Source organism: Papaver somniferum, chromosome 4 (assembly GCF_003573695.1).
Source record: "Papaver somniferum cultivar HN1 chromosome 4, ASM357369v1, whole genome shotgun sequence".
NCBI classification, from domain to species: Eukaryota; Viridiplantae; Streptophyta; class Magnoliopsida; order Ranunculales; family Papaveraceae; genus Papaver; species Papaver somniferum.
Window position 1 is genome coordinate 289,499 of NC_039361.1, and position 17,839 is coordinate 307,337.

At 37.0% G+C, this 17,839-nt stretch overlaps 1 protein-coding gene and 1 long non-coding RNA gene across 2 annotated transcripts; both read right to left on the bottom strand.

The window, feature by feature from the left end:
* Positions 1-6,427: 6,427 nt before the first annotated feature.
* On the bottom strand, positions 6,428-7,961 carry LOC113273399. Its single transcript, XM_026523129.1, has 3 exons — positions 7,819-7,961; positions 6,680-7,705; positions 6,428-6,593 (listed from the first exon to the last, which is right to left on the bottom strand). The coding sequence occupies exons 2-3, from the start codon at positions 7,665-7,667 to the stop codon at positions 6,559-6,561; spliced, it is 1,023 nt and encodes a 340-aa protein (XP_026378914.1). The 5' UTR covers positions 7,668-7,705; positions 7,819-7,961; the 3' UTR covers positions 6,428-6,558.
* Positions 7,962-14,195: 6,234 nt separating this feature from the next.
* Positions 14,196-16,541, bottom strand: LOC113273400. The gene is made up of 3 exons (XR_003322379.1): positions 16,482-16,541; positions 15,086-15,153; positions 14,196-14,501 (listed from the first exon to the last, which is right to left on the bottom strand). It is a non-coding gene; the product is annotated as an uncharacterized LOC113273400 (long non-coding RNA).
* Between the last annotated feature and the right edge of the window lie 1,298 nt (positions 16,542-17,839).

Consider the following 17,839-nt stretch of genomic DNA (forward strand, 5'->3'; position numbering starts at 1 on the left):
TGGGGGTTCTTTAGCCACGTTGAAAACTTCATCGCCTTTGAAGTTGTGCTTGTGGAGTCTCCCCGTGATGCTTCCTTCTCATGCAGGGGAAGTAATCACCGAGTGTGATATGGTGTTACAACCTAAGTATTGCGCCTCGCGAGGAATTTCCACACGATGTATGGGTGCCCCGGTGGTTGGTGGGACTGTTGGTTGTGCAATGTATTCTTGGAGCTTGCCCTCGTTGATCATATCTTGCAGGCTGTGAAATTGGTGAAACTCACAGAAATCAGTCATGTTTTTAGTTCGTTCTGGTTGCTGACCCCTTTTCCATGGGTAGGTGATCGTATGTTGTCCGTCGATATTCTTGAGGATCTCGGATATTGGGGTGTTTAGTTTTGTATAAACTGGGTCTATGAATTTACCCTTCTTTTGCTGGGTCTGTTCTCGACCTTTCCATCCTCTAGTCCGATATTTATCAAACTGGGTTGGTCCATTGTTGGATCGCCCTGCTCCTTGGGCTGGCACTGGAGGGTTCTGTGGCTCTACCACATTTGCTCCTCTGCTAGTTCCTTTTGCCATTTTGTCATAGGTTCCATCCTGGAGTTCTACCAAGGCTACGTAGTCCTATTGGACTTCTCCTAATTTACCCAGATTCTTTGGCATGACCTCAGGGACCTTTTCAATCTCGGCACATAACTTTCTCCATCGTGTTACCAGGGAACAGAGTGACTCGTTTGGTCCTCTCAAATTTTGGAACAATGCATCAACTTCGGGTCGGATTCGACTGTTGTGAATGTATGTTTCTAAGAACAGCTCGGATAGGTGAGCAAACGATTTGACTGAGCACTTAGGCAGATTATTGTACCATAGTAGGGCTTCATCTCTTAGACTGGCAGGGAAGAATTTACATAACACCACATCATAATGGTCCCATTGGGCAGTGTCATGCGATAGGTTCTAAGGTTCTCAATTGCATCTCCTGCTCCGGTAAATGGGGACGTGAACGTCGGTAAAGAGCATTTCCTTGGAAATGACAATCTTAGTAGATTTTCAGATAAGGGTGATTGTCCTGCCTCTAGCATGAGTACTGCTAATTTTTTTTTTCCTTCCTCCCGGTGGCCTCTTTGTACATTTCTTATAGCCGGTCGACTCGGGCTTGCAGATCGTCGTCGTTCCGCCTCATTTCTGCCTTCTTTCTTCTTCCCTGAGCTCTCTCGGGTGAGAAAGATCATTCATAGTGGTGATGCCTAGATCGCCCTGAGTCATTGTCCTATTGTTCAACGAATGAAACAACCTTGGAACGAGTTGACCTTGAGTTCTCCCCTCGTCTCGGGTTTGTGGCTGCGAGATTCTCGGTATCGCCGTTAACTTCGTCAATTTGATTTTTCTCCCTTCTGTGTTTGGGATCAATATCTGATGTCCCCTCGGATGGACCATCCTCGGGGTCGAGCACACCCCTGCTTCCCTTAGGAAACCTATCTGTTTTCCCCTTGTTACAGGTGTCAGGGATGTTAATACGTTCGTCATCATGTAGATGTTCAAAGGGACTTTCCTCCTCTGGGGTTTCGCCGATAGTGGTGAGTGGCACCTTCTTCTTCACCTTGCGTTTTAGCCAGCGGTTCCTTCGTTCTAGCCTCCTGTTACGCCTTTCGAGTTTTACCATTTTCTCACCCTGACCTTCCTGGTCTTTCAGGATGGCTGCTATGGCAGTATTAGCATCGGCGAGATCTGAAGGGTTGTCCTTCTTGACCTCAGTGTTTACTACTTGCCTTGGCAACCAATTCAACCCTCCTGGTTGAGTAAGATGGATGTCATCATGCTTCTCGAAGGGGTTTCCCTCTCCTTCGGAGATAGAATTGTCAGTTAGTCCTTCCCGATACTGGTTATCGGGTTGTCTCTCACCTGGGACCAAAGCTTCTCCTGGCTCCATATCGTCGAGTCCTTCTGTTTGGGCTCCACCATTTTCACCTTGGCTCACGCGAGAAGATCGTCGTGCAACCATTACCTTACCTGAAACATATGCAATAATACTTAATTTGTCTTTTCTTCAGAAAAGTGGGACCCTAAGTTTGCAGGTCACGTGCAATTACTAAGCCATAGTTCAGACTGGACAGTTTAGCACAGGAAGACTTTGCAGTAAATTTTGGAGACATGTGAAAATGTCAAAACATTCCCTCTTTGCATGAGGTGTTGATGATGGAGAAAAAGGTGTTTTTCCGTCCCCTTTTTTCGAGGTAATATCTCCTTCAACACACCATACCCTTATAGGGAAAGAATCTAATTATGAAGATTGAGTACGTTTTCCTATTCTAAGAAATATACCTCATCATCTTTTAACTTTTGATTTCAAACAAACTTTGAGTTTGATGAATGATTATATACTCATTAATTCCTCCCCTTGACTTAAACTTAGACTTTTAAGAAGGAGATCGGAGATTATGTTGAGTTTGATGATGAACATCATGAAAAATTCGTCTTTTCAACTCTCATAAGGTGATTTCTTCCTTATGTAGCTTACTGACTAGCATATCTTCCCTGCTCTTTCATGGAGGAGATCGTTTGAGCACCGAAGAGTTTGAAGATCTATATTTTCTCCGATCTGCAACTCTCCTGAGCTACTTGAGGAAGGCTTAAAAAACTTGAAAATAACAAGAAATCTTAAAGAAAAACGACAGAAAATTGTAGATCTGTTGATTTTGAGGTTCTACTAGACTTCTTAGATCGTGCAGATCGTTGTTGAGTCCGAGCTCAACTCATTAATCTCAACAGAAATCTACTTTGTAGTGTGAAAATACTTCTCTTACAGAGATTATGAAAATCAATATAGTGTTGTTGTTAGGGAGGTAGATTAGATCTTCATACCTCCCTGTTTCTAGCGCCAAAATGTAGTTGCATCTTTTCTGACTACTACACCCAAGTGAAATTAAAGACTACAAACTACTTAAACATACAAGATTCAATATGAACAAGATGTAAAGAGCATGAAATGTAAAGATTGACACAAGCCTATAACGTGGTTCGGCCTTGAATACCTACATCCACGGAGAAGAAGATGTTTTCTTATTGATTATAAGGTCTTACCCTTGAAAGTGTTACAGATATCTTCTAGATTCCTCACTTTATCTCTATCTAGATATCTCTCTGGAATTCTCTGTAAAAAGACCATCTAATGTTACATAAGTTGTTCATCTCCTTGTACATGGACTTGTATTTATAGTCTAAATAAACTTGTGATGGCTTGATCGTTCGAGTTGGGTGAGCTGTCTTCCATCGTGTTGGTTCCCTCGGGATGGTTCTATACTATCCCTCGTGATGGCTTGCTTGGTTCTCCCTCCGAGTTATCTCGCTCTCCCCTAGATCGTGTTGGCCTTCTGTGGAGAACCTTGCGCTCTATCGCCTCGGGGTCGTAGTATAAATCGTCTGAGTCTTCCGTCACGATGTGCAACTACCCCTGTCCTTTTCTTATCCTTCATTAAATGCGGTCTTGCTTTTTAGACTTGGCCGTCTGAGCGGATTAGACCTTTACCTACACGCGTCATTCATGTGGCGCCTGTGCAGTTGCCTCGACTGAGACAAATTCTTCTTTTTAGAAAATGATTCGGTGCTCCTACCTTATCATCTCATCATGTATTCATCCCTCGAGATGTTGACACGTGACCATCGGGTATTTTATCCACACAATTTCATTGAAAGAACTAGGAGAAGAAGATACAAACATAATGAAGTCATGAAGTGAAAAGGCCGTGCCTAACAAGTAGTTGTTCTTAATTGGATATGATCTCTGGGTGGGTGGTACATGAATATGAACTGGTGGTAATCCTTGTCAAGAATTTTGAAAAAATACTAATTATATACTGGTTGCTGCATTTGAAATTGGATAAGAAACAACCATCTTACAATTCTAATGTTATTGACACTATTTCTTTCCTTTACTGTTTTCATTAGTCTGTATATACTCGGGAGGATGACACGTATATGCAGGAAAATCGTGGATCTCTATTTCTTCTTATTCCAAATTTGATATTTTTTTATATCTCCTCAGTCTATTGTGTTTTGAGGATAATCTCCGCATCATAAACACATTTTATTTTTGTGGTCATACATTACCTGTGATTTATCAATACCTTGGTTGCACACAAGCTAGCCTTAGTCGAACCCATATGGATTCTATTCATTGACTAACTGAACATGTTTTCGTCTATGAGTTAGCTTCCACAGATGCTAGCCATCTAAACCACCCGGAAATTTATTACCACAGACAACACCTGAAGGAAGAGTTGAATGTACTGAAATTGTTTCATTTAACTGCAATGGAGTATATACAGATAAACATGATTTTATTTACCGCTGGAAAAACAAGTATCATATTGAAGAGAAATAAGGTAAGGAAATTTTAATAAGGTGCCACATTTTCAATTTCATGTTTAAGAAAATGCCACCGTTTTTTAATGCCACACATTTGACCTTTTCCATCCATTTTTTTCCATAAAAAAGTTAACATTCGTTAGTGAATAGGTGGCAGTAGTTTAGCTTAGTAAACAACATTTATGCCCTTGAATCATGTCACTATGGTTCGTGCCTTTTTTTGGGGATTTCATCAAACAGGTAGACCACGTCGAGTTATCCGGCAGCAACAACATCAAGTTTGTCTTGCCGTCTTCTCACTGCCCAAATTCAATAACATACAGACCATGTCGAGATCATCCATTCACCACTTGGTTGAACAGCAACAACATCTGGCTTTCTATTAATCTTCCGGCAAACAATTAAGGCCAATTACGGTCAAATCCAATTTAAACCGAGAATCTCGTACAAAATCACATATCTTTTGCTGTTGTGTTCACTGTAAACACCATCCGCCAACACCTTCTCAATCTCACGAAAACAGCCAAGACCAATTTTGGCCCGTCTGCAACACCAAGTAGATGATTAATTAAGAGACTGATTGAATAGTGGAATTTAGGGATTCATTAAAGGATTGATTGAATGGCCATGGAGCTGTAGTATGGAATTTAGGGATAAAATTGCATGAATGAAGATTGGGTCTGTTTTGAGAGGAAATAGATAAAGATAATTGATTGTGCTACAAATTGCTGGTGGAGATCGTAACCGAGATGGAGAATGAATTGGCAGCAAACGAGATGTTGGTGTTGGTTATGGTATACTACAGTCTAGTTCGAAGCAGCGGCATCAATGGAGTCAGTAAGAATTGGTGGAGATGATTGAGCTGTTGTAATCGGTGCAAGGAGAGATTGAGCAAAGAACAGACTTGGTTTATGGATTTGTCTTGATTAAATGGTGTTGATTAATGGTGAAGTTTCGGGTGAGATTAAGTTTGGGGGTTCTTGCATTGACTGGACTTTAGTTTATCTTGAGCAAAATCAGGTCGGGCTTTGTTCTCGTGATATTGTCTAAGGTGAAGAAACGTAGATGGTCTAGGAGTTACAGTTGGTTAGACTGCAGAGTCGGAGAAGTGGGTGTTGCACACGGACCAAAATTGGTGTCTTTAAGGACTGCGGAGGGTAAATAGGTAAAGATTAATGTTTTATTGACTTGTTCAACGACTATAGATGGTTGTGGTATTTAATTAATTTTGAAAAAAAAAACGGTGACACTTTCTTAAACCGGAAATTGGAAGTGTGGCACTTTATTTAAATTCGCACAAGGTAATAATACCCTTGAAATTGTTATAAATTAACAGCTGGACTGATGTTATTTTGTGGAATTCTGGGCGGAGATAAAACCCGATGCTTAACTTTGTTGTAGGCGGAATCTCAAACCTAGATGGCATAATTCGGTTAACCTTATTAGGGAAAAATTGTTTAAGCTTTGTCCTGTACATTCTGAAATATAAGTTGCACATTAGAATGTATACTTTGATTCTTTCTGTTCCATGGATAGAAGTATATCAGAAAGTTAGAAACTAGCAAATAAATGCACATAATTTCCTCCTACATCTCCGTTCTTTGAGAATACTTGTGTCTAAAATAGAAGATACAAAGCTTTCAATCAAGCCTTCTGAATGTGGAGCAAACTAGCTTTGTTGTCACAATTTACAGCTAATCTCTCCCTGTTGGATGTAAAAGCTGCTAAGTCATATAAATGGGACATGAAATGCAGTTGGGATTTCTTTGTTTTGATTCACTTACTATTAATGCATTAATATCATGCGTAAAGCTAGCATTTGAATAGAACTAGAAGAGTACTCATATGTGAATGCCGGATGCATCATTTTACTCAAGTTATGCAGCATCACAACTAACTTAGCTATGATTTCATTGCCGGAAGAAGACCACCTACTGTAATTGAAGGACGAATTTTCATGATGAGACTCGGATACTATTACCTAGTTTAGTTTAAACCATACATGCAATACAATTTTATATAGTACCAATCTGTAATTCCTACATTTTCATAAATTAAGTTTTTCATTCAGAAAGTGAGTTCTCATGTTAACAATATTTGTCTGTTCTGTGCTCATACACATATAAAATCCATGTGGACACGAGCTAGCTTAAGTCAATCCCATGCCGATTCACTGACCAACCGAATATGTTTTTTTTTGCAGTACATAAGCTAGCTTCTACACATTCTCTTGATCGATCGGTCTGCTATATATGTAGTACATGCTAGTTAATGAAAAACTAGTATCATATTGAAGAGAAACAAGTATCTAATTAAGGGTTGTGTAAATTACCAGGGCCAACTTGAAGATGGTGAAACCCCGTTTCGGTCCTTTTTGCATCATCTGTCTGATCGGAATAATCTTCGAACTCTTCCTTGTTATCCCTTGAGAAGCCTTCACGATGAACACATGTATCCATGGATGGGTCACAAAGTGAATCCGCAACCGCAAGCCTCCCCTTTTCAGCACCTTCATCACAAGTGATATTCCTCTTGCCTTCCACTGGAATCTCATGCGCCGTAACACCCTCCTCCTCGTTAATATCGTTCACTCTCACTTTTGGTATATCTTCTTTTAGCCTTATCAGCATTTTCTCTCCACCTACTCTGAGGTCCTCCAATATAGACTTCATGAACTTGCGGTTCTCGTTCAGAGAATCACAAAGGTTAAAACTGTTTTCATTCGACGGTTCGTCTCTCTTCTCACATGATTCAGTATCCGGTCCAGCCGCTCTTTCAAATGTAAAGTGAAGATTCATTTTTCTTGGTTCTTCAGATCCCAACGTTGTTTTCTTAGTAGCATTCTGATCTTGAAATTCTTGTCTATCACATTCAAAGCTCACTGGATTCTGTGCCACACCATTGTCATCTTCATTATCACTTTCTCCAACTTTTCTTATCTCCTCTCTTAGCCCTATTAACATTTTCTCTCTACCGACTTTGAGTTCCTGCAGTATAGACTTCATGAACTTGCGATTTTCATTTAGAGCATCAGAAAGGTTAAATCTGTTGCAACTCTCCTCTCCCACCTCTTTGAAAGTTAGTTTGTGGCTCTTCTTACTCGATTCACTTCTCAGACTCCTTTGTTTTGAGTGACACTTCATTTTGCTTGGTTCCTCAATTAAAAGCGGCACATGACTGAAAACTGCTTTATGCTTCTTGAACAATTTTGGTTCTGCGAAAGAACGCGAACCACTACCTGTTTCATCAGCCGAAGATTCAAAGTGCCCGCCTCTCCTTTTGGAATCTCTCCGCCCTTCGGATTTCCGTTTCTGAACCATGATTCTTGTACAAGATAGAATATGAATTTATGGACCTCCTGAAAACAGAAAAAAACAAATTGAAAAATTGGTTCTATTTAACCTTCAATTTTCCGGAAAAAAAACAACAACAATCAAGTGTCAAAATGAATAAATAGAAAGCAAGACTAACCTCTTCAACGCATTAGCATAAACTTCACAATGCTGGTCATGTGCTTATCTACTTGAAGTTTCAGTTCTTTCCAGAATTTGGAATTTCATCATTCTCATTTCAACATTTTTCACTCACCAAATTACTCTCCCCATTAAAGCCAGAGAATCTTTAAAAGAAATAACCATTTGCAATGACACGGATTTAGCGTCATTAAGACACGGATTCTCGCAATAACTATACTAAGATACGCAACAACTGGATTTTAGTTTGTTACAATGTAACTGCAGCTCTGCTTATATGACAAGTGTGGTACACTGAAAGTTTACGCGTAGGATAATAGTCGAACGTGATATGATGTATGGGTCTGGGCTTATAACGTAAATATATCAGAGCAAGCATCAAACTGCGATTTATTTGGCCAATGTGAAAGAACCCTGATTTTGGGCATACCTAAATCTTCCTAGGCATACAAAGCACCGGTTCTAATTTGGGTGACCTTATAAGGATACTCTATGGGGTAGTTTAATTACCTATATGCCCTTAAATCCTTTAAATTACTAATCTATCCCCAACCCTAATACAAAAACCTATAATCAATAAACCTAAAATCAGTTTCATAACCCCTTCTTCTTCCTCCTCCACAACAAGCCGAACCCTTCTTCTTCTTCCTTTTTTTTCATCGTATCATCGCGGAAATTTAATCTTCGATTCGTGAAAATTTAGTCGACGATTAAACTCATCTATATAATTGGTCGTCGTAAGCCAGTATCTCGTTCAAATCGATCGATTGGACAACCTATTGACGAAGAAGAAGATTTAGAGAGTGAAGAACATACTTAAAATCAACCACAAAATCAACCGGAAGAAGAGATTGAAGAAGAACCAACTCCGGAAATGAGAATAAGAAGGTTAGTTCTACAAATCCATCTCGTATTTGATGTTTTTGATTGGTTTGGTCGATTTAATTCGTCAAAATCATGTTTCTGCGGCGGTGACAGTGTATAGTTCGGTGCAAAACAAATCTTAGATGTGCGCCGAGATGTTCTTGAAACTGAACCCTGAAAGTGCATATAAACGGCTCGGCGTAAATCTAAAATCCGTTTTGAGCCGAACTTAATGACACAGAGACTTATATTTAGGATCGGCTTATTCGATGGTGTTAGTTTTGTACCGAATATGTTTTGTGAATTTCAGAAATTTTGCATGTGCGTAGGATCAGCTTGTATGGTAGTATTAGTTTTGTGCCGAATAAATGTTGTTTGAATTTCAGAATTTTTGTATATGCTTAGGATCGGCTTGTATGATTGTATTAGTTTTGCGTCGATTAATGTTGTTTGAAATTCATGAATTCTTCATGTGTAGGATCGGCTTATTTGTATGACACCATTTTGCGCCGAATAATTGTTTCAATTCATAAGTCTAGATTCGACTTATTCGATAGTATTAGGGTTGCGCCGAATATCATTGTTAAAATTCCATAAATTTTACAAGTGTATAGGATCGGCTTATTTATATGATATCATGTTGCGTCGAATACATGTTTGAGTTCATAATCATAGGTTCGGCTTATTCGACAGTATCGGTTGTGAGCCGAATATATAGGATCGGCTTATAATTGTTTTGTGGTATGAGCCGATCCATTCTCTGTGTAAGCTAATAAAAATTTCAAGACATGATTAGGCTTATATGTGTTATTTCGGGTAAACCCAGCCTTCTTATTTGTTGACAAGTTTTTGGCTTTTCAAATCCATATTTCATATAGTTTGTATCCCTTTGTTGCTCAAAGCATACTTCTAACTTTCATACTTGTGTCAGGCCTAATGCAGCTAATAAGAGGAAGAAGATGGAGGTAACACCTTCTACTTCTAAAACTCCCGATCCTCGAGGAGGAGGTAAGAAAAGATTGGGAGCGGGAGATAGAGGAGACATTTTAGAAGAAGAAGCTGAACAAGGAAGAGTTGGAAGACAAGAAGAAGTTGATGATAATCAAGAAAAACATGAAGAAGTTCATCAAGAAACACAACCCCAAGGAACCCAAGAAAGACATGAAAGGTAAGAAGATGGCAGAACCCGAGAAAGAGAAGGACGATGATGATCGACGGATCACTGGTTTACACATTCCTGATGAAGATGACGTAATTACACCTCGATCAGATGGTTTGCCTCATGGTCTTCCGGAAGATTGAGGAACTGTGTTGATTGGTTATGCCGATTCTTGGGCGAGGAAAATTTATGAGACTCCTGATCACAACCGTGCACTCCGAGTATTGAGACACCAGAGGGCAGTGGAATGGAGTCTTGATGAAGAGGTTCATGAGGTGATTGCTTACGTAAAACGTAGTGCTTTATGGCCTATCATCAATTATGGACATAAAGAATATGATAGTGTGTCGTCCTCTGCCTTTACCGAGCGCTTTTGTCCAGAAACTTACACATTTCAATTACCTTTTGGAGAGATGACAATCACTCCTGATGAGGCTAGTAAGATTACAGTCCTTAAAGCAAGGGGTGTAAGTGTGGATGCTGGTTTTTATGACATGAGTTGGGATGAGCTATACAATTTGTACCAAGAAATTCTTGGTTGGGGTTCACACAAAACTGAGTTGGAGTTTTGTCGATCAGTTAAAGATGTCGATACCGTTTGCATACCAGGTGGCAGAAATAAGAAAGAATAAGATGATCAAGTTGACTAACTTGAAAAAGGAGTTTGAGAACACAAAGGAAAGAGTAACACAAGGTTTGTTGATAATGGATCCCGTCAAGTTGAAGCAAACCGGAACTGCCTACTTGCTTTATACTCTTGGTAGAGACATCTTTCCCGACACTATCGGAAACAAGGTAAATGCTAATTATCTTCAATTGGTAAAGAACCTTCAAACTTGTAACAAGTTTGCTTGGGGAACGGCCACGCTCGCTTACCTGCTGAACCAACTTGCCACCGCGTCTAGGTTGACAAGTAAAAACATCGAAGCGAACTTCACTTTGCTCCAGGTAACTTTTGGGAGTTCAGAGTATGGTTCGGCTTATAACCATAAAATATTTTAAGCCGAACTTTTTACTTACTTGGTTCGGCTTATAATACTTGATCCATATAAGCCGAACAGTTCTTTGAGTTTGCAAAATTTATTCTTACTTTCATGTATCCAAGTAAAACTTGTTTCTATCAATTCAATTCCTTTGATTTTTTTAATGTGGTTCTTTGGATGTAGGTATGGATATATGACCATTTCCCAATTTTCTTCGTCTTCGTCCTATTCTTTCTCCCGGTCTTCCCAACATATACGGTACCCTTTTCAACCTTGCTAGCGTCGGTTCCATTACGCTCACAAATCATTTCAAACCGATCCCATCGGCTTTGTTGTCCTTTAACTAGTACACAATTTACCTTCATCGCATTTTCCTCAAGCCAATCAAGAACTTCGAAATTAGTTTTCCATGTCTACGTTCATTCCAAAACAAATAATTTGTAAGAAAAACCTTGGAATATTCCGACAACATTAAGGTGCTCAAAAAGTTCTTACATACCAAATCATTTTGGAAGTGATCCTTGGTATCCTCGTGAATCATGTCTACTGGATCAGGTTGATTTTCCATGGGTCCAACCACAATATACAAAGAATATCACAAGGTTAAATACTAGAAAAGAATTATAATAGCAAGGTTCGGCTCATTCGACAATCATATTATGTGTCGAATCATGAACATTTACATGTTTCGGCTTATACGATATTCTAAATATGTGCCGAACCACACTCAATATTTTAACCCAAAAATTAAAAAATTTATGTTCGGCTCATACGATAATGAAATTATGTGCCGAACCTTAAACATTTAGAGGTTTCGGCTTATACGCTATTATTAATATAAGCCGAACCATTAATTTTCTTATTCCGGGCTATGCAAGATGTTGTTCGGCTTACTATGAAAGTTTCATAGTAAGCCGAACTAGTGTGTAGCAAAAGGGTGAGAATTGAAAATTATAGGTTCGGCGCATGTTGTAAACAGATTCAGTGAGCCGAACCGTTCATCATTTGGTTGATTCGGCTCATAGATGTCAGCCGAACCTAAACCTGGTTCGCCGAACCATGAAGCAAAAATCCAAACTTTTGTTTGACAACCCTTTTTGTCTTTATTGAATATGCCTTGAAAGATTTTGGTATGCCCAAAATCAGCGTTCTCAACGTGAAATTTACTGTGAAACCTGTTTTTATGTTTTTTTCCACCCTGAAACCCACGTGCGTTAAATGTCATGGGCGCACCCAGTTTTCCTGAAAAAATTCCTCCCAGGCCCATATTTTTCGAAATTCTATTGAGGAATTTCTTGTTTAGTCCATAAAAACCGACCCGGGTTAGTCTGTAGTCCATCCAGAAAAAACATTTAATAGGAGGTCCAAAAAAGTTCTGGTCTTTGCAAAAAGACCCGAGTACCCTTTTTATTATACGTGTGAATACTAAAGAACCAACCTCTCTCAGCAATGCTTCCATTAAACAACTTTTCCCTGTTACTTCCTCTCATTTTTTTTCTACCTCATCGTATTCAAGTGATCTTCTTAATCGGTCATCAACAAACAAAAGAAAAATCAACGACAAAACCCTAGATTTGATGAAATCATTACAAAAATCCGTTGAAACCATCACAAAATCAACTGAAAAAAATCAGATCTAAACGAAAAATCGTATAAGATTGACATAGTTGTTCTGATGGAGATTCATTTTGGATATGATTTTATGATTCGTTTTCCTGTTACTCATAACTGTTTAATACTGGATTATTGTGTTTTGGCTCATATATGTCTAATACTTGTTGTAGTTAATGAGGATTATTTGATGATGCAGTTTAAGTCTCTACCAGATTCAATTGGATGTTGCTTCTCTTTGGAAGAATTACAAGTAAATGGTTCAAAAAAAAAATCCTTCTCTGCTTCTTCAGTTTTAAGTCATTCATTTTTCATTTCTATTTTTGTGTTTTGAGGACATATCAATATGTACTGCATACAAATCCCTAGAAGAAAAACTGCTGATTACAGAAGTAATTACAGAAAAATAACAATTACAGGAGTAATTACATAAAAATATGTAGTGGTCAATAAGTAGCATATTAACATATTGAAACTACATATTGACATGTGAAAAACCTGTCAATAATGCAACATATAGATATGTACTACCTTGAAAAAGAAAAAAAAATAAAAGTGTTCTTGTGCTTCGTTACTTAGGTTTCTAACGCTTGAATACCAACAATATATTACATTATGTAAAATACTGATTTCTGATGATTGAATGCAAGCAAAATGTTTTTGACATTATATATCCAATAGTGCATATCTATATGTACTGATGGAAAGGTCCTTTTTTGTGATGCTTGAATACCAACAATATGTTTTTAACAGTTGATATCTACTCTTATATTACAATATACATCCATTTATACTGAAATAAATGACTTGTTTGTGCAGGTAATGTGAAGAATACGAAAAAGAATAAGAAAGCACCTACAAAAGACCCTAGGAGAATATACATATCTAGTTTTAAGGGGTTGTATATTCTTGTGAATACGATTAAGAATGAAGACCAAAATTGACTGACGCGCAATTGCAAATGATAAGTAAGGCGTCTTATGGGAACTTATTCATAATTTTTTGGTATCAACACTACAAGACAAGAGTAGATATCTCCCTATACTGGAAAATTAGTTAACAATGGCCATTAGTATGTATAAATTATTTTGTGAATACCTTATAGATATTGATATGTACTACCCGTATTTTGTTGTGTAATAAGAACAACTTGGTGCTTGAATTCCCATTATTTTGTTGTGTAATAAGAATAGCTTGGTGCTTGAATGCCCATCACAAATAAAGTGCAGTATGTCTTGATTCCATTTTTTTTATTTGCAGTGTTGTATCGTTGTCTAATATTGTTAGTTTATATTTATAGTTTTGCAACAAACTAATCAGCATGAATACTTGGAAAAATGAAAGTATGAAGCCTTAAGTACAGGCAGTACATATATGCATGTACTGTAAAACTTAACAGGATAAGAAAAACAGGACTGAAACTCAGAATTATATTAGTACATGAAGAGTTCGCAAAACAAAAATTGAATGTGTTTCAATACTTCTTATAGTACAACATACTAGTCGTATGAACTTAATATAAGAGACTAAAAAAAATTTATGAAGCCTTAAATAATGGCATTACATATCTTCCTGTAGTAACCTAGAGCCAAAAGAAATTTCTGCCAAAAACTATATAATTTAGCCAAGTTTAGTAAATATCGACATGTAGTGAGTTAAAACCCAGTACATATCCACATGTACTGAGTTAAACCATATTATACATATCGATATATACCGAGTATCAGATCCTTTTAATTTGATGTGATAATTCCTCCAGTCTGTCTCTCAACCTTAATGCTTGCAAGTCTGCTAACCTCAACTGCTAGTCTGCCACCATAGACAAAGGTATGGTTTGGGAGGATGGGAGGTAGTCAGCTAGCTATGATGGATGTATGGTTAATTTTTTCTTCTTCCAACTGCAACTAATTAGGCATTTCTGGGGACAAATGACGATTCTCATAGACAAAGTTATTGTGCTTCTTCGTCCATTCGAGGTGACTCCAAAATCTTGAGGGGAGGGGTTCTACGGTTCCATTGCGCTATTTGATTCTCATCCACGTCAACAAATTCAAGTAAGTAAGACTGCAAAAGAAGCCACAAATGGTTAGAAAATAAACGGTCCACCCAAATGTAACCTCAATCAAACTAAAACCATGTGACACATCTAATAAAACCTTTCCAGAAAGTTTTTGATTGTCCTCCCAAATATGATCATATGCTTTTTTTTTTATCTTGCCTATGTAATATTAAAAAAAAAGACTCAGAAAGATGGCCTCTCACATGTACATGAGTAGACATTGAGTTTTTCACTATCAAGTGAGACAATAAAAATAAGGAGCTTTGGTTTAAACTCAAGAGCCAACAATCCATATCGATACATAGTGAGAAAAAAGCTAGCAAATATCACAGTACATATACACATGTACTGAAGAAAACTAGTTTACTTTTACTTTTGTTATACAACCAATACCAGTAAATGAGTAACCAGTAGGATCTTGAAAGATACTATTCAGTTAACTAAATTTCTTGCTTACGAGGGGGCGCTGCCCCCTCGACCCCCGTTAACAGGTCTTAATTATTTACTGGGTAAAAGCCTAGTTTATGCTTGTATATGCACAACAATATGACATAGTTATAGCTATGTCAGAGAATGGTGTGAGGCTTACTTGCCGAAAATGAATTCCGCATTTTCTTCAATGAGAGCACATTCATCTGTAACTGGTTTAGTAATAGCCTGCAAGTAATAATACATTAATCAATTAGAGAAAAAAGAAAACAACATCCTTTAAGAACTCAACCAACAATTTTGGACATAATTTGTATAATCACGTAGACATTAACTTCAAAGTGATGCTCTCATAACACCTGATAAACAAAATTTCATTAGGCATAGGTGGCATGAATATGTGAGCTCTAATCATAAGAAAAAGAACACCAACTAACCTTACTGGGAGGAAAAAATGTACTGCGAAATCAGCACATGGAAATATGTATTGCGAAAATTAGTACATGAAAATATGTATTGTGGAAATATCCTACGGTACATATTAATATGTAGTGCTAAAAAGCCTAGTTCATGGTTGATATGTACTGTTTAAAAACCCTTGTATTATATGATCCTACCTAAAATACATATCAATATGTAGTACGAACATGTCTAATAGCTATTAGTTGGGCTATAATAACTAACTTTGAAGTATTTGTCAATGTAATAGAAGAGATCCCCCCAGTACAAGCAAATATGTATTGTGAAACACTATAGACAAACATGTACTGTGAAATCACTACATGCATATGTGTACTGTGAAATCATTGCATACAAATATGTACCGCAAAATCGCTACAGATAAGTACAATATTTAAATGATATTCTTTCATATGTATACTCAGAACGCTACTGAACTATCATGATTCCTATGGATGCTTTCTCATAAGCAGTGATAACTAACTAGTTCTCAAAATCCAAAATTTCCGATTAACAAAAAAACACACATTTACCCAAACTGCACAAATCTCAAATCACATACCATTACTCTCAATTTTCTTACAAATTTCTCTCCAAATTTAATAATTTCAAAAAACAAACAAATTCCTAAATTTCCCATCCACCAAACACAAATCCCCATATTTTTTCAAATTTCACAAAAAACCATACTAAAGATAGTACATATTTATATGTACGGATCATAAAATCTAGAAAAATATTTGAAATTGTGATTTTCTGTAAATCTAGAAAGAACGAAAATCATACATATAATCAAAATGATATGTTAACAAAAGAATAAGATGATCTAATCAACAGAGTAGCACAGTTCAAAATCATATTCAAAAATCAACATAAAAATATTAAATACGAACAAAAATGGGATTAAATCATGCAATTGAACAGTGTACATCATAGAAAAATGATAACAATTACTAGATCTAGAAAGAAAACAATGAAAAAAACAACCAAATCATGAAATCGAGCTGCTCATCATGATTTCTTTTGAAAAAAAACAAACATAAATTCAAAAAGCATAACAAATATTAAGGAATGGAGAAGAGGTTTATAGAAATTACCTGGGGATTTAAAATCGAAAATCTAAAATTGAAGAAAACCAACTGAAGCAGAGAGAAAACTGGATCCGAGCTGTTGAAAAAAAAGGAAAAGAAGAACGAAAATACTTTCTTATCCTCTATTCTTGTATGTTTATTGCAGAAAAGGTTATTTTCGGAATATAAAAACTAGGCATCATTTTACTCACACGTGGGGTGGACTAGGAGATAAAATTTCTGGTCCAAAAACATGTTTTTGGACCAGCGATTAAAAACATTTTATGACTGGACTAGTCATTAGACGGGTCTCTCATTTTAGGACTAACCAGTAATTCCTAGAATTCTATTTAGTTTTGTGTTTATTCCCAAAGTAACCTCCTGACTTTATATTTCTTCGATTGATTTCTTCGCTTTCTTGGGGAAACAAAGAGAGAGCCAGAGAGGCGAGAGATAAGTAGATGATTTTATTTGCGATTTTCGTTTGATTTCAGCTTCGAATTTTCGTTTAGGTTTGCTTCGATTCCGATTTTTCTCTTTTAGGTTTTAGATCTTTATTTTGTTGTTTTCTTAGGGTTTTGAAGCACATGACATATAGCAGAAGGAAGGAGCTCTACAAACTTAAAGGTAATCTTTGATTCGTTTTTTTTTTTTGTTAAATATGGCTTCAATTTTTATTGGGTTTTTGTTGATTATTGTTTGGGTGTCAATTGATCTGGTAAGTAATCTACAGTATATTTTTGTTGTGTTTGACTTTCATTTTAGGTTTTAGATTTGGAGCATTAACAATTGAATAGAATCATAATCATTCTTCTCTCATTATTTATGACGATCCTTGTCATCCTGATCAATTTCCGAACTCACAACTAGCGTACAGATTTCATAATCAAAAACCTCCCTAAAATCTTCAAGAAGAGGCTTACTGACATAGTCGATCTTAATTTCATTCTGTAGGGAAATGTATTGGTCAAACAAAACAATGATTTCACATGTTTGGTCTAGCTCTATTTTCCTTTTCTACAAAGTACTGAATTCATTGATAATATCTCTGGCGTTTTTCTTCTTTGGATGTTTGTATAACCTAGTGACCATGTGGTAACATGATTACTTCATCTTTGCGGGAGTTGATGACCTGACACAGTTGGATAAATTTTCTCATTTTCCACTAATTCATATAAACGTTGCCTACTCATTAGCTTCTGCTCATGTATATGACAGTTAGTTTCTCTAGCTACCGTGTTTGTATACATTTTGTAAAAGAAGGACAAACGATACTTGGATATGACACTTAGGCTTTTTGTACAGTGCTTGTCTGGTGTTTTAACTTTGAGTCTGGGTCCATTTTTAGCTTATTTATTTGTATTTTCTAGTCCAGCTTCTTGTTT